Here is a 21,630-nt window from a genome sequence, read left to right as displayed (position 1 = left end):
TTGTCTGATGGGATAATGGGGATGTAGGGAAAAGATAATGTGATTTAAATGAGACGTTCTCATTTTGTCATTGATAGTAATGAGAAATCATGATAGTTTTCCCTCTTATCCTGCCTTTTCCTTCTGGACATATTTTTCCTCTTTCTTCCTAATCCATAGCATTTCTGTTTTTAAGAAAAAGTATAGTAGCTGTTGGTTAAATAAACAAGCCAGCCTGAGATTTAGTCTAATGCTTAACATTGCCTAGTTCTTTTTTTTTTTTTTGAGATGGAGTCTCACTCTGTTGTCCAGGCTGGAGTGCAGTGGTGCGATTTGGGCTCACTGCAAGCTCTGCCTCCCAGGTTCACGCCATTCTCCTGCCTCAGCCTCCCAAGTAGCTGGGACTACAGGTGTCCGCCACCACGCCCGGCTAATTTTTTTTTTTTTTTTTAGTAGACACGGGGTTTCACCGTGTTAGCCAGGATGGTCTCGATCTCCTGACCTAGTGATCCGCCCGCCTTGGCCTCCCAAAATACTGGAATTACAGGCGTGAGCCACTACGCCCGACCCTAGTCCTAATACTAGGTTGAATTCTGTCCCAGTGCAAGAGTTACCTCATAACTAATTTATAACTCCCACTACATGCTAGGAATGCAAAAATAATAATTAAGATTTTGAGCAAAAATTCTGCCTAAGTGCTCAGGACAAGGGGAAGGCAATTTTTTTTCTTTTTTTTTTTTTTTCTTTTTAAACAGAGTCTTGCTCTGTTGCCCAGCAGGCTGAAGTGCAGTGGCACCATCTCAGCTCACTGCAACCTCGACCTCCTGGTTCAACGGGCATGGCAGCCCACGTTTGCCATCCCAGCACTTTGGGAGGCCAAGGTAGGAGAATCACTCCAGGCCAGGAGTGAACCAGCCTGGGCAACATAGCAAAAACCTGACCCTACAAAACAATTTTTTTTTTTTTTTTTTTTGTAGAGACGGAGTTTCACCGTGTTGGCCAGGATGGTCTCGATCTCCTGACCTCGTGATCCGCCTACCTCAGCCTCCCAAAGTGCTGGGATTACAGGTGTGAGCCACTGCACCCGGCCAACAATTTTTTTTTAATTAGCTGGGTATGGTGGTGGGTGCCTGTAGTCCTAACTACTCGAGTGGCTGAAGCAGGAGGATCACTTGAGCCCAAGAGTTTGAAGCTACAGTGAGCTATTATCATGCCACAGCACTCCAGCCTGGGCAACAGGGCAAGAACCTATCTCTAAAAAATAAATCAATTATAATAATAAAGAAAAATCAGCCTGGCATCATGGCTCATGCCTGTAATTTCAGCACTTTGGGAGGCTGAGGTGCAAGGATCGCTTGAGCCCAGGAGTTCAAGACCAGCCTGGGCAACACAGGGAGACCCTGTCTCCACAAAAAATTTAAAAACTAGCCAAGTGCGGTGGCTTGCACCTGTGGTCCTAGCTACTTGGGAAGCTAGGGATCCTTTGTGCCCAGGAGTTTGAGGCTATGGTGAGCTGTGACTGCACCACTGCACTCCAGCCTAAGTACAGAGTGAGACCTTGTCTCAAAAATAAATAACGAAAATAAAAAAGAAAATCCTATGAGCCTTTATAGAAATTGATAACATACATTTATAGATGTCTGGTTTTTCTAATGTTTCAAGTCATTTTGTAGAAACATGACTTATGTTAAAATTAATATGGTACAGGAAATATTAAACTTATTATTTTTGAGACGGAGTCTCATTCTGTTGCCCAGGCTGGAGTGCAGTGGTGTAATCTTGGCTCACTGCAACCTCCGCCTCCTGAGTTCAAGCAATTCTCCTGCCTCAGCCTCCTGAGTAGCTGGGATTACAGGTTCGGGCCACCACACCCGGCTGATTTTTGTATTTTTAGTAGAGACAGGGTTTCACCATGTTGGTCAGGCTGGTCTCGAACTGACCTCGTGATCTGGCTGCCTCGGCCTCCCATAGTGCTGGGATTACAGGCATGAGCCACCGTGCCCGACCTAAACTTAATTTTATTTTAAATTCTTTTCCATGGATGTTTTATTTGACCTCTCCACACATTTTTCTTTAGGTTGCGTTTTGCTTAATGATGTGTAGAAGCTCTTCATAGATGAAGAAAATCAGCTAAAAATCTATAATACGAGTTGCAAATATTGTCCCCCTACTTTGTCCTTGTCTTTTGGCTTCATGTAGCAGTAACCATTATGCTTTTAATTATCGTACAGTCAAATTTAAGTTTTCGTTTTTGTTTTTGTTTTTTTTCGAGACAGAGTCTTGCTCTGTCACCCAGGCTGGAGTGCAGTGGCGCCATCTCAGCTCACTGTAACCTCCGCCTCCCGGATTCAAGCAATTCTCTTGCCCCAGCCACCCGAGTAGCTGGCATTATAGACACCCGCCACCACGCCCAGCTAATTTTTGTATTTTTAGTAGAGCCATGGTTTCACCGTGTTCGCCAGGCTGGTCTCGAACTCCTGACCTCGAGATCTGCTCGCCTTAGCCTCCTAAAGTGCTGGGATTACAGGCATGAGCCACTGCACCCAGCCTTTTAAAGCTTTTTTTGTTTTTTTTTTAAGCTTCATCGAAATATAATTCCGCGGCTTTTAGTATGTTCACAGAGTTGTGCAACCCTTACCACAATCAATTTCAGAGCATTTTCATCACTCCAGAAAGAACCTTGTACCCATACCTGTAAGACTCGATTCCCCACCATTACCCCATTCCCCACCCTAGCAACCAACTGTTTTTGTCTCTATAGATAATTTACCAATTCTAGACATCTCATGTAAATAGTATAATATGTGGTCTTTGTTTTTTTCTTTGTTTTTTGTTTTTTAGACAGAGTCTTGCTCTGTCGCCCAGGCTGGAGTACATTGGTGCAATCTCTGCTCACTGCAACCTTCACCTCTCCAGTTCAAGCATTTCTCCTGTCTCAGCCTCCTGAGTATCTGGGACTACAGGCATGTGCCACCACTCCTGGCTAACTTTTGTATTTTCAGTAAAGACGGGCTTTCACTACGTTGGCCAGGCTGGTCTCAAACTCCTGATCTCAAGTGGTCCGCCCACCTCGGCTTCCCAGACTGCTGGGATTATAGGCATGAGCCACTGTGTCCGGGCAGTGTATGGTCTTTTCTAACTGGTTTCTTTCACTTAGGGTAATATTTTCAAGGTTCATCCACGTTGTGACATGTATCGGTACTTCATTATTTTTTATTGCCAAGTAATATTTCGTTGTGTGGCTCCACAACATTTTATTTAACCATTCATCAGTTGATACAAATTTTAAGTGTTTTCATTTTTTGGCTATTATGGATAATACTGCTGTGAATACTGTGTATACATTTTTGTGTGGACATGTGTTTTCATTTTTCTTGGCTGTATACCTAGGAGAGGAATTGCTGGATCATGTGATAACTCCATGTTTAATATTTTGAGGAACTGTCAAATTGTTTTCCAAAGAAGCTGCACCATTTTACCTTCTCACATTCCCCTAATGTACGAGTACTCCAATTCCTTCCCAACACTTGTTATTATGCTTTTGTGGTTATTGTCATTCTAACAGAGATGTGAAGTGATTTCGCTGGTTTTGATTTGCATTTTCCTAGTGACTAATGATGTTGAGCCTATTTTCATAGGTTTATTGGCCTTTTGTATATCTTCTCTGGAGAAATGACTGTTTAAATCCTTGGCCTATTTTTCCTTTGGATTACAGTAGTCCCTCCTTGTCTGTAGGGGATATGTTCCAAGACTCCAGTGGATGCCCGAAACTTGATAGTACCAAACCATTTATATACTATGTTTTATCTTATACATGCACCGTGGCCATAACTTTTGCAGTTTGAGGTATGACAGCAAAACTAACTTTTTTTCCTCTTTAGAAGATTCATTCTTACTGTAAATCTTATCAACTTCAGCATGTGATTTATTTTTATTTTTTTATTTTTTTTTTAGTGAAAGTTGAGGCTGGGTGTGGTGGCTGATGCCTGTAATCTCAGCACTTTGGCTTTGGGAGGCTGGGGCAGGAGGATTGCTTGAGACCAGGAGTTCAAGACCAGCCTGAGCAATATAGTGAGACCCCATCTCTACTAAAAATAAAAATAAACTGGCTGGGCATAGTGGCACATGCCTATGGTTTCCGTTACTATGGAGGCTGAGGTGGGAGGATTGTTTGTACCCAGGAGTCCACGGCTGCAGTGAGCCAGGGTCACACCACTGTACTCCAGCCTAGGCAACAGATTCAGATCCTGTCTCTAAAAATAAAATAATAAAATAAAAGTTAAGAACTTTCACCTTTGGCATATCCAAATTACTAGCATCAATACTCTTGTGCTTTGGGGCCATTATTAAGTATAATAAGGGTTACTTGAACACAAGAACTGCAATACTGGGACAGCTGATCTGATAAGAGTCAGCTGCTAAGTGACTAAAATGTGGATGCTGAACAAAAGGATGATTCACATCCTAGGTGGAACAAAATGGGAATATATGGGATTTCATCAGGATAGTCAGAACGCCTTGTAATTTTTTTTTTTTTTTTTTTTTTTTTGAGAGCGAGTCTCACTCTGTTGCCCAGGCTGGAGTGCAGTGGTGCCATTGTGGCTCACTGCAACCTCAGCCTTCTGGGATCAACCGATTCTTGTGCCTCAGCCACCCAAGTAGCTGAGATTACAGGCTTGTGCCATCACACCCAGGTAATTTTTGTGTTTTTAGTAGAGACGGGGTTTCGCCGTATTGCCCGGGCTGGTCTCGAACTCTTGGGCTCAAGTGATCCACCCGACTCAGCATCCCAAAATGCTGGGATTGCAGGCATGAGCTGCTGCACCTGGCCAGAATGACTTGTAATTTAAAACTGAAGAATTATTTCTGGAATTTTTCACTTAATATTTTTGGACCACCATTGACCATAGATAACTGAAACTGCTGAAAGTGAAACCATGAGTAAGGGGAAACTACTCTATTTGGTTTTTTATTGTTGAGTTTAAGAGTCCTTTATGTATTCTAGATACAACTTCTTATCAGATATATGATTTGCAAATATTTTCTCCCATTCTGGGTTGTCATTTTCTCAATGATCTCTTTTGAAGACCAAAAGTTATTTAAAATTTTAATGAAATGCAATTTATCTGTTTTTTAAAATTTTGTCCCTGAGCTTTCAGTGTCATATCTAAGAAGGCTCTGACTAATCCAAAGTCACGAAGATTTGCTTCTATACGTTTTCTTCTAGGAGTTTTATAGTTTTAGCTCTTATATTTAGGTCTGTGATCCATTCTTAGCTAATTTTTGTGTATGGTATAAGGAAGGAGTCCAAATTCATTTTTCTTCATGTGCATATCCAGTGGTCCCAGCACCACTTGTTGAAGACTACTTTTTTGCCATTGAATGGTCTTGGCACTCTTGTTGAAATATCAGTTGACCAAAATGTATGAATTTATTTCTAGACTCTTAATTCTATTCCATTGATCTATTTGTCTATCCTTATGTCAATACCACACAATCTTTTTTTTCCCCTACGCAATCTCGATTACTGCAGATTTGTAGTAACTTTTGAAATTGAGAAGGATGAATCCAACTTTGTTCCTCTTTTTAAAGATTGTTTTGACTATTCTGATTCCCTTGTAATTCCTTATACATTTTAAGATTAGCCTGTCAATTTCTGCAGAAAAGCCAGCTGGAATTTTGATAGGAATTCTGTTGAATCTGTAGGTTAATTTAATGAATATTGACATCTTAAAAATATTAAGTCTTCTGGTCCACAAACATGAGATGTCTTTCCAGTTATATATATCTTTAAATTCTTTCAGTGTTTTGTAGGTTTCAGAATACAAGTTTTGCACATCTTTTTCTTTAATTAATAGGCTTTATTTTTTAGGGCAGTGTTAGGTTTGCAGAAAAATGGAGTAGAAAGTACAGAGAGTTCCCACATACTCCCTCCCCACCCCTCAACCCTGTGCACAGTTTTTCCTATTACTAACATCATGCATGAGTATGGTATATTTGTTATAACTGATGAACTAATATTGATACATTAATATTGGTTAAAGTTCTTTGTTTACGTTAGGATTCACTCTAATGTGTTCTACAGTTCTGTGGGTTTTAACAAATACATAATATTATATATCCATCATTACGGTGTCATTCAGAATAGTTTCATTGTCCCAGAAATCCCCTGTGCTTCATTTGTTCATCCCTTTCTCTCTTTCCCAAAATCCCCTGTAACTATTGATCTTTTCATTGTCTTTATAGTTCTGCCCTTCCCAGAAAGTCATGTAGCTGGAATCATAGTATATGTAGCCTTTTCAATCTGGCTCCTTCCACTTAACAATAAGGTTCCTCTGCATCTTCTTCTGGCACAATACCTCATTTATAGTGCTGAATGATATTCCATTGTATAGATATGCCACGATTTGTTTATCCATTCGCCCACAGGAGGTCATTTTGGTGACTTACAAGTTTTAGCAATTATGAATAAGGTTGCTGTAGACATTCATGTGCGGGTTGGTTGGTTGGTTTGTTTTAAGTAGTCTTGTTCTTTCACCTACGCTGGAGTACAGTAGCATGATCCTGGCTCACTGCAGTCCTGACTCCTGGACTCAAGTGATCCTCCCACCTCATCCTCCCTAGTAGCTGGGGCTACAGGTGCATGCCACCATGGCTGGCTTTTTTTTTTTTTTTAATGGGGTCTCACTGTGTTGCCCAGCCTGGTCTTGAACTCCTGGGATCAAGTGATCTTCCTGCCTCAGCCTCCCAAAGCACTGGGATTACAGGCATGAGTCACCACACCCAGCTAGGTTTTGGTGCAGACATAAGTTTTCAACTCATTTGGCTGGATTGTATAATAAGACTAATTTTAGCTTTGTAGGAAAGTGCGAAGTTATTTTTCAAAGTAGCTATACTGTTTTTGCATTCCTACCACCAATCAGTGAGAGCTTCTATTGTTCCACATCCTTGGCGCATTCAGTGTTGTCAATATTTTAGATTTTAACCATTCTAATAGGCGTGCAGCAGTATCTTATTGTTTTAATTTGCAATTCCTTAATGACATCTGGGAAGCATCTTTTCATATGCTTATTACCATCTTTTTTTTTTCATATGCTTATTACCAGTTTTTTTTTTCCCTTAGAGACAGTGTCTCACTCTGTTGCCCAGGCTAGGCTCAAGCAATCGTCCTGCCTTATCCACCCTGGTAGTTGGGACTACAGGTGCATGCCACCACGCCTGGCTACTTTTTTTTAAAGACAGGGTCTCAGCCAGCCATGGTGGCTCATGCCTGTAATCCCAGTACTTTGGAAGGTGAGGCATGTGGATCATGGGGTCAGGAGTTCGCCAGCATGGCAAAACCCATCTCTACTAAAAATACAAAAATTAGCTGGGCATGGTGGCAGGTGCCTGTAATCCCAGCTACTCGGGAGGCGGAGGCAGGAGAATCGCTTGAACCTGAGAGGCGGAGGTTGCAGTGAGCTGCGATTGTGCCATTGCACTCCAGCCTGGGTGACAAGAGCAAGATTCTGTCTAAAAAAAAAAAAAAACAGGGTCTGACTGTATTGCCCAGGCTGGTCTTGAACTCCTGGCCTCAAGTGATCCTCCTGCCCCAGCCTCCCAAAGTGCTGGAATTACAGGCCACTGTGTCCAACTTCCATCTGTATGTCTTCTCTCACTTCCTTATTTTAAATTTATTGTGAAGTATTTTACTATTTTTGAAGCTATAGTAAATAGAATTGTTTTCTTAATTTCATTTTCTTCCCTTTTTTTACATGCTGCCTTGAGATGAGATTAATTTTATTTTCAGATTGTTCATTGCAAATGGATAAAATAGGTTGATGATTTTGTATACTGATCTTGTATTCTTTGACTTTGATGAACTCGTTTGTTATCTAAGACCATATCTTCTGCAAAAAGAGATAGTTTTGCTTCTTCCTTTCCCATCCGGACTCCTTTAATTTGTTTCTCTTGCCTAATAGCCTTGGCTAGAACTTCTAGTACAATGTTGTATAGAAGTGACAAGAATGGACATCCTTGTCTTGTTCCTGATCTTAGGGGGAGAGCATCTGGCCTTTTACCATGAAGTATGATGTTAGTGTGGGTTTCTCATAGATGTCCTCTAGCAGGTTGAGCAAATTGGGGAAACTTTTTAAGCATGTAAATGCTTGGACCCTACCATTACAGTTTTTGATTCACTGAGTCTGGGAAGGACCGGTATCTTTAGTTGTACAAAGGTATATAAGAAAATAAAAGGTATATAAGTTATTCTGACCCACAGGTTTGAAAATATCTGCTGTATCATGGTTGAAGTATCTTATACTTCATTCTTTTAAAATCTATGCTGCCACTCTGATTCTTCCCCCTCACCTGAGCACCTTGGACTTAATATTATTATGTTCCTAATGCTATATTCTTAACTCTAATTCTTTTGGATACTAAACCATGAAAAATGGATTGTATTGCATAGGTTAACTTCTTTTTATATACTGGTTATGATTAGGATATGGTATTAAGATTTGTTTTCACCTATAAGTAATATAAGCTACTTGATTATCCCACTTAGGGCTAATTTCCTTCCTTATCATGGCAGAGATGGTACTCAGAACATAATTTTATTTTCCTTTTTTTTAAATTTCAATAGATTTTGGGGAACAGGTGGTATTTGGTTACACAAATAAGTTACTTAGTGGTAATTTCTGAAATTTTGGTGCACCGGTCACCCAAGCAGTGTACACTGTACCTGATGTGTAGTCTTTTAACCCTTACTCCCCCCATCCTTTCCCCCAAATCCCCAAAGTCCATTGTATCGTTTTTATGCCTTTGCGTCCTTATAGCTTAGCTCCCACTTTTAAGTGAGAACATACGATGTTTGGTTTTCCATTCCTCAGTTATGTCACTTAGAATAATAGTCTCCAATTCCATCCAGGTTGCTTCAAATGCCATTATTTTGTTCCTTTTTGTGGCTGAGTAGTATTTCATGGTAGATATATACCACATTTTCTTTATCCACGCATTGATTGATGGGCATTTGGGCTGGTTCCATATTTTTGCAGTTGTGAATTATGTTGCTAAAACATGCATGTGCAAGTATCTTTTTCATATAATGACTTCTTTTCCTCTGGGTAGATACCCAGGAGTGGGATTGCTGGATCAAATGGTGGATCTACTTTTAGTTCCTTAAGGAATCTCCACACTGTTTTCCATAGTGGTTGTACGAGTTTACATTCCTCTGAACAGTGTAAACGTGTTCCCGTTTCACCACATCCATGCCAGTATCTATTATTTTTTGATTTTTTTATTATGGCCATTCTCACAGGAGTAAGGGGGTATCGCATTGTGGTTTTGATTTGCATTTCCCTGATAATTAGTGATGCTGAACATTTTTTCATATGCTCGTTGGCCATTTGTATATCTTTTGAAAATTGTCTATTCATGTCCTTAGCCCACTTTTTGATGGGATTGTTTGTTTTTTTCTTGCTGATTTGTTTGAGTTCCTTGTAGATTCTGGATATTAGTCCTTTGTCAGATGCATAGATTGTGAAGATTTTCTCCCACTCTGTGGATTGTCTGTTTACTCTGCTGATTATTCCTTTTGTTGTGCAGAAGCTTTTTAGTTTAGTTTAGTCCCATCTAATTATCTTTGTTTTTGTTGCGTTTGCTTTTGGGTTCTTGGTCATGAAGTCTTTACCTAAGCCAATGTCTAGGAGGGTTTTTCCAATGTTATCGTCTAGAATTTTTATGGTTTCAGATCTTAGATTTAATTAAGTCTTTGATCCACCTTGAGTTGATTTTTTGTATAAGGTGAGAGAGGAGGATCTAGTTTCATTCTCCTACATGTGACTTGCCAATTATCCCAGCACCATTTGTTGAATAGAGTATCTTTCCCCACTTTACGCTTTTGTTTGCTTTGTCAAAGATCAGTTGACTGTGAGTATTTGGCTTTATTTCTGGGCTCTCTATTCTGTTCCATTGGTCTATATGCCTGTTTTTATACCGGTATTATGCTGTTTTGGTGACTGTGGCCTTACAGTATAGTTTGAAGTCAGGTAATGTAAGGCCTCCAGATTTGCAGAACATAATTATTGATGGCCCTTGTAAATTATTTTTAGCTTCTTTTATCAATCTTACTGATTTTTTTTATTTTGATCCATATGAATAATAGTAATTTTGCTTCTTTAGGACACCATGTAAAATTGAACCTAGTATAAACCACATCCTAAGCACCAGAAAGCCTGGAAAGGAAGAAGGAGATCCTCTACAAAGGGTTCAGAGCCATCAGCAAGCATCTGAGGAGAAGAAAGAGAAGATGATGTATTGTAAGGAGAAGATTTATGCAGGAGTGGGGGAATTCTCCTTTGAAGAAATTCGGGCTGAAGTTTTCCGGAAGAAATTAAAAGAGCAAAGGGAAGGTATGTGTAATTCAAGTTTTTGAAAAGGACTTAACTTAGTTGTGTGAAGGTTGAGCTGATCTATTAAGTCTGAAGAAAACTAACCTTATAGTTTACCTTTGTGTGATGTTTCTGTGGTTGTACTGTTTCTTTCTGTGTATCAGCCAAAATCCCATTGCTGCCTTCTATGGTTGTACTATTTCTGTGTATCAGCCAAACTCCCATTTATGCCTTCCATGAAAACTGCCTGGGGTGTGGGGGCACTGAGTATGTTTAGAAGTAAAGGAAGAAGTTCTAAACTGTGTGAACAATTTATATTCCCCAATACAATAAGCAAGCAGCTATGATCCCTGATATGCATATATGTGCATTCCATGCATCCCTATTAAGTAGTTTTCCTAATGTTATTGCTTGAAATATTTCACTTTACCTTTGATACTTTGTCTGAAATTTCTCCAAGGGCTTATTTAGATTAACATACTAGGTCATACTGCAATGATTTAGATTATAGATATTCATATTGTTTTTTAAAGACATTATATTTCTAAATTAAAGGCAAAGGTTTAAAAATTGAGATATGGGGAATTTTTGGGAAACAGGAAGCAGTTCTGATTCTGGAGTCTGGAGTACTTGAAGGCAAGATGTAGGGCAGAATGGGCTGGGAAGTAGGGAAGTAAGGCATATGGGGCTTAAGGCATGAGAAGGTGAAGGAGAATAAAGAAGGGTACAGAAAATGAGGTATGGGAGGGTCCACTTCCATTTAGACATTTTTTATTAGGATCTGTAAGGAAAAAGTAATGTTTCTTTTATACATGCATATCCAGAATAACCTACTAATATAGCTCAGCTCGCTTAACAGGATGTGGTGTTTGTGGGGTTAGCTGGGAAACTTAACCATCACTTATACTTTGAGGAGCAATCTTTTCTGAGTTCCAGGTGACAACCTGGAAGCAAACTTTGGTAAAGCAGACTGTTAGTAAGTTTGGAATTGCCTTCATTTGTTACACTAATTAGTGTCATCCAAGATTGTCAAAAGTGCTCTGGGTCCAAATGGAACTTGTGTGTCTAGGTAGGAGAGAGGGATGGTTGCAAAGCAAGGTGTTGAGTAAGGCTTTTAAAAAAGGAGAACCACTCCAGCAAAGAAATAGGCTAGGAGGGTGGCCAAATATGAACCAGAAAAGGAACTAGGTATCTAGATAAAAACTGCTTCCTAAGGGAAAAGCTTAGTCTGTACCAGATATATAGAAGGAAAATGAAAGTCCATTTTAGGGCCAGGCACAGTGGCTCACACCTGTAATCCCAGCACTTTGGGGAAAAAAAGACCAGCCTGGGCAACATGGTGAATTCTCATCTCTATGGGAAAAAGAAAAGGTACATTTTGTTTTTAACTAGCCAAAGAAGGACCTACTCTAGATTAGATGGGATTTAATTAGGAATAAGAAGGTATTGACCTCTGAGAATTTTTTAGTACTCATTTCTATTATGTTTTTTTTGTTTTGTTTTGTTTTGTTTTAAATAGAGAGATGGGGTCTCCCTGTGTTGCCCAGGCTGGTCTGAAACTCCTGGGCTCAAGCTATCCTTCCCACCTTGGCCTTTCAAAGTGCTGGGATTATAGGCATGAGCCACCATGCAGACCTTAATACTCATTTCTAAGCTGGTCTCTGAATCTATTTCATGAACTTGTATAAATTCCCATCTGTGTATAAGTTTGTACCCTTATATAAATCCTCATTTCAATAAATGCAGTTTCTAGTTACTGTCAAAAACTGGCTTCAAAGACTTGCTAACTACTTACTCTCGGGGAAGAATACAAGAAAAGAGGAAGCCACACTCAAGGCCTACACAAAGGTTGTTTTTTCTTTGCGTGGCACTTCCAAATCATTTTTTCCCTCTTCTTTCAAAAACTCTAGCTTCTTTCAGATTTCTGTCCTCTAATTCTTTTCTATCTCCTGAGCCTCCTTAGTGTACTCACCTCAGACTTTTCAGTCACACCCTATCATTCATTAATTGACTAATAAGCACATGGCTCACTATCTATGCCTCTTTACCCTAACCTGCAAAACCCTGCATGGCCAAGCATGGTAGCATGCGCCTGTAGTCCCAGCTACTCAGGAGGGTGAGGCAGAAGGATTGAGCCCACAAGTTTGAGACCAGCCTGGGCAATATAGCAAGACCTCATCTCCAAAAACAAACAAAACTCCATGTGGCTTAGCCTTTGCCTACCTCTCCAACCCCATCTTTTTCTATTCACCCTCTTACTCTGCTGCAACTACACTGGACTTCCTTTGGATTCTTAGACACAGTGGTCTTTTCCTGCATTAGGGCCTTTGTGCCACCTAGTTTGTTAGTCTAGAATCTTTCCCCAGAACTTTGGCCCCTTAACATTTAAGTTACAGCTTAATAATGTCACTTTATCAGAATGATCTTCCCTGATCACTGGTCTTAAGTAGCCCTCCCTTGGCCTCCATCTCCCTACCCAGTCAAACATTCTCATGTCACCTATTTTATTCTTTTTCCTAAACTGATTTTCTTGTGTGTGTGTTTCCCCCAGATTTGAATGTTAGCATCACATAACCAAGGACTTTGTAGTATGTACCACTGAAACCTAAGTACTCAGAGTTGTGCTTGGCACATAGTAGGTATTCAATGTTTTTTTCCTTTTAGTAGAAACCTGTGTTGTTCAAAGGTATTCTATTTTTTTATTGAATGGATAAAGAAAAGAATAGAGGCCTAGACCACAAGTTGAGGACCTTGGTCCACTTAAATCATCTTCATCTGTATTAGTAACGTATATGTTGAGGAGATGAGCTCCAAAGGCAGTTTTTGACAGAATGAGTTACTATGACGAATAATACCTCAAGCAACTTTACTGTTTCTAGCCGAGCTATTGACCAGTGCAGAGAAGAGAGCAGAAATGCAGAAACAGATTGAAGAGATGGAGAAGAAGCTAAAAGAAATCCAAACTACTCAGCAAGAAAGAACAGGTGATCAGGTAATTTTTCTTTTTTCAATACACAAAACTAAAATTTATTGAAACAAACTTAAACATTATAAAAATATAGAAGGTTAAAGTCCTCCCAACCCCCACTTAGAGTTTCTGGTAGTTTCTTAGCTGTTAGTAGCAGGAAAGTTGAGCGGGAAAGTAATTTAACAGGTGACTTCAAATGGAATTTGTGGCATGTGAAATAAGTGGTGCAGTTTATTAACTTCTTAGTTATACTCCAAGTCATTATGTTGTTAATTCTGGCTTAAGCTTTTTATTCTAGCTATGTTCCATTAAAATGAGATTGCCTAAAGAAATTTAGTATTTGCCTGGCACTGCTCAGTTGAGTACAACAGTACCGGTTTAGAGTAGGAATAAAAATCATTGGAAATGACTTTTGTGGTATACTCATTTTGTACTGTTAGTGGATGTCTAGGGAAAGAGTACGGTAAAGCTAATGTTAGAGCTAGAAAATAGCATTTTCTGGATGGGAGGGACATTGATTTTGTTTATTTAATGCAAACAGCAAGAAGAGACGATGCCTACAAAGGAAACAACTAAACTACAAATTGCTTCTGAGTCTCAGAAAATACCAGGAATGACTCTATCCAGTTCTGTTTGTCAAGTAAACTCTTGTGCCAGGTAAGTAAGACTACATTGGTGGAAGGGACAATGCGTATAGGAGGGCATTTAGAACCAACCTTTGACTCTCTAGTGCCTTGAAGTCTCTTTGACTTTTACAGTATCGAGACATCGTTTTTATAAGTCTCTGTCACAACGTAAGCTTTGATGCTGATGAGGGAGGACAGAGCATTGACTATTTTCCACTGAAGAAACATGTTTCTTATAGAAACAAATACATATAATGTTTTTAAAAAACAAAATCACCCATTTCTACCACTAAGAGATGACTACCATTAACACTGTTCTGTTCTCTTCTTTTGTGTTGTATTTTTGTTTTGTTTTATAAAAATGGCAGCTTACCATTTTGTAATCTGCTTATACTATTAATGCAACTTGACATCTATTATCAAATATATTTCTGCAACATTTTTGATAACCAAAGCTTCCATCTTCTTTAAGAGAATTTGGATTGACAGTAATAATTTATCTTGGAATAAATATTATATTTAATGGAAATGCCTCTTGGACTTTTAAAAATTAAACAGTTCTTTCTGTGGGTATTGAGCACATGATTTAAAACAAGTTTCTTCACAGAGAAACTTCACTTGCGGAGAACATTTGGCAGGAACAACCTCATTCTAAAGGTGAGTTGTATTTGACAGCCTTGAGAAGAACTTGCTGACAACAAATGTATTATGTAATAAATGGTAAATATTTTTAATTATGATAAAGGGATTGAAAGACAGGGGGACCAGGATACTAGGAATTTAGTATAAGCATATGCTTTATGATAGGAAAGACATTTGAAAGAGTATGTTTTTAAAGATTCCTCAGTGCTTCAAAATATTTGGTTTAATTGTAATTTTAAATTTACACTAACCACCAAATCTTATACTTTAGTTACTGTACACTAAACAGCAAAGACACTAAGGAAAGTGTTTCTTTTCAGGGAAAAAAAAAATTTTAAGCTATTTTATATTCAAATTGGTTTTCTTTTCTTCGAAACGTGTTAAAAGTGGTGAAACATGAATATCTACTTGTAAATGGTTTGGCAAAAATAAAAATAAAAAACATCAAAATCTAATTAAACCTCTGTTTCTAACAGACAATTTATTGGAAATATAAAGCATGGAGGAACGTTGTTAAACAACACAGTGGGATGGAATTGGCAAAATCCAGCATTATGGGGCTAGCAACCCAGTTTGTTCAACAAAAATTCCCCCCAAAACTCTATAGAATAAAAGAGATTTAAGAGGCATTTGAACAGTCACAGTATACGGATCTTAACTCTGCATCCCCAATTCAAGCAAACTTTAAAAAAAATTTTTTTAAATTTATTTATATTTTTTTGAGACTGAGTCTCGCTCTGTCACCCAGGCTGGAGTGTAGTGGCACGATCTCAGCTCACTGCAAGCTCTGCCTCCTGGGTTCATGCCATTCTCCTGCGTCAGCCTCCCAACTAGCTGGGACTACAGATGCCCACCACCACACCCGGCTAATTTTTTTTTTGTATTTTTAGTAGAGACGGGGTTTCATCATGTTAGCCAGGATAGTCTTGATCTCCTGACCTCGTGATCTGCCCACCTCGGCCTCCCAAAGTGCTGGGATTACAGGTGTGAGCCACCATGCCCGGCCAAAACATTTTTTTAATTGGTAAAATATGAAACTTCTCACTGGACATTTGATATTATATATATATTCATAAATTGTTCATTTTATAGGTAGGTATCATGTTTTGGGATGGGATTTTTAAAAAGCCTCTTTCAGAAATATATACTGATATATTTGCAGGTAAAATGACATGTCTGGAATTTGCTTTAAAATAATGCTGTTGGGTTGGGTTTGGGGAGTAGTGACAATGGTAGAGAATCTAAATGGAACAAGATAGTCTATATTTAGGTAATTCGTAAATTGTTTAATGACCTTTTATATGTTTGAAGTTTTTTGTTATCAAAAAAAACAGATTGCCTTCCTGCTTTCAAACAACACAAAATATTGATTAATTTATCTGGTTGTCTTGAAGAGTAAAGCATTTACTCCTAGAGTATATATCTAGTCTCTCTTTCTCTAGGTCCCAGTATACCTTTCTCCATTTTTGATGAGTTTCTTCTTTCAGAAAAGAAGAATAAAAGGTACTTTTGTTTGTTTGTTTGTTTTTACTTAAGAATTTTCTGTTGTTATAAGTGAGGATAAATTAGGGGTTACTGTTATGAAAAAAATTGCTAAGTGAGGTATGTCTTTTTCCAGTCCTCCTGCAGATCCCCCACGAGTTTCAGCTCAACGAAGACCCCTTGCAGTTCTCAAAACCTCAGAAAGCATCATCTCAAATGAAGACATATCTCCAGATGTTTGTGTAAGGAGCAGGATCCTTAAGTTAATGTAAATGGGCTAGTGGATTGTTTATTCAAATCCACAAAAGCTTAAGGTTAAAATTGAAACCACTGACTTGAATTAAGCACATGAAAAGATGCTCAGCATTATTACTCAACAGGGAAATGCAAATCAAAACCACAGTGAGATACTACTTTATATCCACTAGGATAGCTATAATAAAAAATTACGCACAGTAACAAGTGTTGGCAAAGTTGTGGAGAAATTAGAACATACATTACTGGTGGGAATGTAAAATGGTGTAGCCATTTTGGAAACTTTGGAAAACAGTTTGGCAGCTCTTTAAAATGTTAAACACAGTTACCATATGATCCTGCAGATCTCTTCCCAGGTATATACTCAAAATAATTGAAAACACATGTTCACACAAAAAATTTGTACGCAAATGTTCATAGCCGTATTACTCATGATAGTGGAAACAACCCCAAATGTCCATCAACTGATGAATGGATAAACAAAATGTTACGTATCCATACCATGAAATATTACTTGGCAATAAAAAGGAATGAAGTACTAATACCTGTCACAACATAGATGAACCTTGAAAACGTTATGTCAAGTGAATGAAGCCAGATACAAACACCACACATTATATGATCTCATTTTCATGAAATATCCAGAATAGGCAAAGGTATTATGGATTGAGGTTTTCCAGGGGATTAGGGAGAGGGTGATGGAGAGTGACTACTAATGGGTATAGGGTTTCTTTTTGGAGTGATGAAAGTATTCTGGAATTAGATAGTGATGATGGTTGTACAACTTTGTGAATTTACTAAAAACCACTGAAATATACTTTAAAATGGTCAATTTTATGGTATATGAATTATATCTCTATAAGTGGGGAAAAATCACTAATTTTAAAGCCTTTTGTACTTTTAATTTTTTAACCAACATAGCAAAAGACATTTGTTCTTTTTTATATAAAATACCTTTTGTGGCAAAGCAAAAGTTATGTGGGCCAATCATTTTTCTTCAGTAATGTTCTATATTAACCACTATAGACTAATGACATAATACTTAAGGTAAAAAGACCCTGTGGAGACATTTAAGTCAAAACAAATAACCTTTATCATTGGCATTTTATTAAAGTTTTAAGGAGGAAAAATCATTCTCTTCAAACCAGCCTCTGGAAGCTTGTCATGAGACTGAAAACAATTGAGTATGTTTAATCTGAAGACTTTTAAGGGGTGATGTGAGCAGTAGCTTTAGTGACTTAAAGCAGTGTTTTCCACATCCTAGGGAATCATTTGGAGGAAGTTTTTTTAAAAACACTTCATTTTAGTTTCTTCTCTGTTGACGTATATTTTATATCCAGTAAACTGCACAAATATTGTACAGCTAGATGAATTTTTCCATGCAATTTTTTCCCATATCAAGATACAGAATATTTCCATCAACTCAGAAGAGACTAGGGAGTCTTTTGTAACTAACAGTGCTTAAGCCCCATTCCATCTAGGTGCCATTGGAATTTCCAGGGAAGAAGTCCAAATACGTATTTTTGTCTTTTTAAAAATACTTTCTCAGATAATTCTGATACAGTTAGTCTACTGACTGCTATGAAAAGACAGTGATGTAAGAGTAATTAATTACATACTGTGTTCTGGAGTAAACCACCAGAGAACATGATGAACAGGCTAGATTTGGATGCAGTGGTTCTAGATTCAGCTGTTCAAGGATACGCTTAATTGTTAAAGGAGTCCAACTTCATCTACCTTTTTTTTTTAACCAGTCTTTTACTTGAATTTTGTTGATAAGTACCTACCAGAATTTTCATCCCCTAAAAAAATCATATTTAAAATGTCTAAGCTAATAGGGCCATAAGTAGTATTTGCATAAAATGTATAGATTATAAACATCTATTTTACTTTAATCACATATATAAATACATATATATGTGTATATATATGTATATATATATTTTTTTTTTTTCTTTTTCTTTTTTAGACAAGGTCTCACTCTGTCACCCAGGCTGGAGTACAGTGGCATGATCTCAGCTCACTGCAGCCTCTGCCTCCTGCACTCAAGCATTCCTCCCACCTCAGCCTCCCAATTAGCTGGGACTACAGGTGTGAGCCACCATGCCTGGCTAATTTTTTATTTTTTGGAGAGACAGGGTTTCGCCACGTTGCCCAAGCTGGTCTCAAACTCCTGGGCTCAAGTGATCTCCCACCTCAGCCTGCCTCCCAAAGTGTTGGGATTACAGGTGTGAGCCAATGTACCTGGCCAAATTTTTTTTTTGTTTTGAGACTGAGTTTCACTCTTTCGCTCAGGCTGGAGTGAAGTGGCGTGATCTCAGCTCACTGCAGCCTCCACCTCCTGGGTTCGAGCAATTCTCCTGCCTCAGCCTCCCAAGTAGCTGGGATTACAGGCGCCTGCCACCATGCCCAACTAACTTTTGTATTTTTAGTAGGGACGGGGTTTTGCCATGTTGGCCAGGCTGGTCTCGAGTGCCTGACCTCAGGTGATCCACCCACCTCAGCCTCCCAAAGTGCTGGGATTACAGGCGTGAGCCACTGCACCCGGCCTATAATTTGTTTTTTAACTATACTTTGTTTCTTCCAGATGTACCTCCCACCTTTAGTTACTAAGTCAGAAATTCAAAGTATGTGTCAAATTGGTAATGATCTAGAAAATTAATCTCTAGTATCCCTATGGGTTAAATCAAATAGACACTATTTGTATACTACAGGTAAATATGTAAAGTGGTATAATCTCTGAGGACAGCTAAGTAATACAGATAAAGAACTTTAGTGTTTATAACCTTTTGACCTTACAATTCTACTTTTAGGAATTAATCCTAAGAATATTAAAGTGTTTATAAAGATTTATGTATAAGGAGAAAGTAGTTTTAAACTAGTAAAAAACAGAATAACCTGAAAGTTGGTTAATTTCTTATAGACCCACAATGTGGCCATTATGTTTTTAAAGAATTTTTAATAGCATAGGAAGGAAGAAATACAAAAAGTATGAGAAAGAGCAATACAGAGTATCATGAATGCTACAGTTTCACTGGTTTTAAAATTCCTTTTTAAATGCATAGAATATGCTATGCATATATCCTACCAGACATACATGAATTATCTTTAAGAAATAAATAAAAATTAGGTATGTAGCATAGAGGAAGAAGACCTAAAAACTACGAGGATAGCAAATTATTAGAATATTTACTAAGTGAAAGCCAGAAGAAAAATAGTATTTGTGCTTTAGTTCATAGGTGAAATTTGTTGAGGAACAAAACCATTGCCCAATATTTTTCTTTGTATGGAGAATCTTCCTGGTACATTTTTTGGATGAAGTATAGTTTACTGTGTTCATGATATAAAAACCTTTTTATATTTGCCTAGATATTCTGATATGCTATTTCTGTACCCTATGTCTCTGAGCTAATGTGTCTCAGTAAAAAAGTTCTTCATGTATTGAAATATTTTAGCTAAACTTTATATGGTTTTTATTTCAGGATGAATTTACAGGAATTGAACCCTTGAGCGAGGATGCCATTATCACAGGCTTCAGAAATGTAACAATTTGTCCTAACCCAGAAGACACTTGTGACTTTGCCAGAGCAGCTCGTTTTGTATCCACTCCTTTTCATGAGATAATGTCCTCGAAGGATCTCCCTTCTGATCCTGAGAGACTGTTACCGGAAGAGGATCTAGATGTGAAGACCTCTGAGGACCAGCAGACAGCTTGTGGCACTATCTACAGTCAGACTCTCAGCATCAAGAAGCTGAGGTGACTGGGGATTTACAGGTTTTACAAACCAGATTGCTTACTTTCTTATTCTGCATGTGCTTGCCAGTTATAGTCATCAGTTATCAAGTTCTTACTAACTGCCAGGTACTGTGCTAAGTGCTTTACATGAGAGTAGGGCTGCCCCAGATGAAGTGTCAATGGGACTTAGTGATTGATTTGGATGTGAGGATTAAATAAATTTTGATGGTAAAAAACTAAGTGGTCTGAGAGGAGTATAGTACCATTGAGGAAACTTTGCAAAGTGTACATGACTGACAAAAAGGAGGCATTTAGTTTTTCTTTAATATTGAGTTTAAAATAGTGATAGGATAGCTTTTGTTAATTTTATTTATTTATTTATTTATTGAAATGGAGTCTCACTCTGTCGCCCAGGCTGGAGTGCAGTGGCACTATCTTAGCTCACTGCAACCTCCGCCTCCCGGGTTCAAGCGATTCTCCTGCCTCAGCCTCCCAAGTAGCTGGGACTTCAGGTGTGCACCATCATGCCTGGCTTATTTTTATATTTTTAGCAGAGACGGAGTTTCGCCATGTTGGCCAGGCTGGTCTCAAACTCCTGACCTCAGGTGATCCACCCGCCTCGGCCTCTCAAAGTGCTGGGATTACAGGAGTGAGCCACTGTGCCCGGCCAGCTTATGTGAATTTTAAATAGGTAACTAGAGATGTGTTTTTTAAAAAACTATCTTTTGATAGAGAGGTGGAAATGAACTATGGAATAGATATGAGGGAATGGCTTACAGCCAGGGTCTGACCCTTGTTTTAGGTCAGCTAATTTAACTAATTCCAGTTTTAGGAATACTTTTTAATGGCCAATTTTTGCTTTTAAAGCTACATTTTGAGAGGCCAGATGCAGTGGCTCACCTCTGTAATCCTGGCACTTTGGGAGGCTGAGGGAGGCGGATCACTTGAGGCCAGGAGTTGAAGACCAGCCTGGTCAACATGGCTCTACTCAAAAAAACTTTTTTTTGAAACTTTTTCCCTACAGGCTTTTAAGCACATTTGCTAGCATGTATTCACATTGCATGATGTGGGTTTCTCTTTTCTTTGCCTAACCTTTTCTTCTTGAAGAAAAAAAAGTCCAGAGAAAGGATAAAGAGGAAGAAAGTGTCAATGTTAGTGTTTCTCAATATTATGGAATATAGAGTAGATATTTACTATAGGTAAATAAAGCATAAATCCAGAAATGTATGCTGGACATGGCTTATTCACCAGGTTTAAAGGAGGTTACCTAGATTCTGATTTGGGGAAATAATGGACTTGAAAAATGAGACTATTGCTGAGTGCATTGGCCCTTGCCTATAATCCCAGCACTTTGGGAGGCTAAGGTGGGAGGATCACTTGAGGCCAGGAGTTTAAGACCAGCCTGGGGAACAAAGTGATGCCTTGTGTCTAACAAAAATAAAATAGCTAGGCATGGTAGCACTCACCCAGCTATCATTTCCTGGGCTCAAGTGATTCCCCCACCTCAGCCTCCCAAGTAGTCCCAGATATTAGCTTTTTTGTTTTACATCCTTTCAGCTACTTGGGAGGCTA

The 21,630-nt window shown here is 38.5% G+C and overlaps 1 protein-coding gene across 2 annotated transcripts in view; it reads left to right on the top strand.

Annotated features, from left to right (window-relative positions):
- The window catches only part of BUB1B (BUB1 mitotic checkpoint serine/threonine kinase B), a 61,063-nt gene that overhangs the window by 26,103 nt on the left and 13,330 nt on the right, over nucleotides 1-21,630 (top strand). For both annotated transcript variants that reach the window (XM_032174455.2, XM_058427716.1), the window contains exons 9-15: nucleotides 10,141-10,370; nucleotides 13,229-13,341; nucleotides 13,859-13,974; nucleotides 14,551-14,600; nucleotides 16,028-16,088; nucleotides 16,204-16,309; nucleotides 19,805-20,079. In XM_032174455.2, coding sequence (XP_032030346.1) covers nucleotides 10,141-10,370; nucleotides 13,229-13,341; nucleotides 13,859-13,974; nucleotides 14,551-14,600; nucleotides 16,028-16,088; nucleotides 16,204-16,309; nucleotides 19,805-20,079 — 951 coding nt within the window. The remainder of the gene's footprint in view (nucleotides 1-10,140; nucleotides 10,371-13,228; nucleotides 13,342-13,858; nucleotides 13,975-14,550; nucleotides 14,601-16,027; nucleotides 16,089-16,203; nucleotides 16,310-19,804; nucleotides 20,080-21,630) is intronic.

This window comes from Hylobates moloch, unplaced genomic scaffold (assembly GCF_009828535.3).
Source record: "Hylobates moloch isolate HMO894 unplaced genomic scaffold, HMol_V3 SCAFFOLD_14, whole genome shotgun sequence".
In the NCBI taxonomy this organism is placed as follows: Eukaryota; Metazoa; Chordata; class Mammalia; order Primates; family Hylobatidae; genus Hylobates; species Hylobates moloch.
This window is presented reverse-complemented; position numbering and strand designations above follow the sequence as displayed.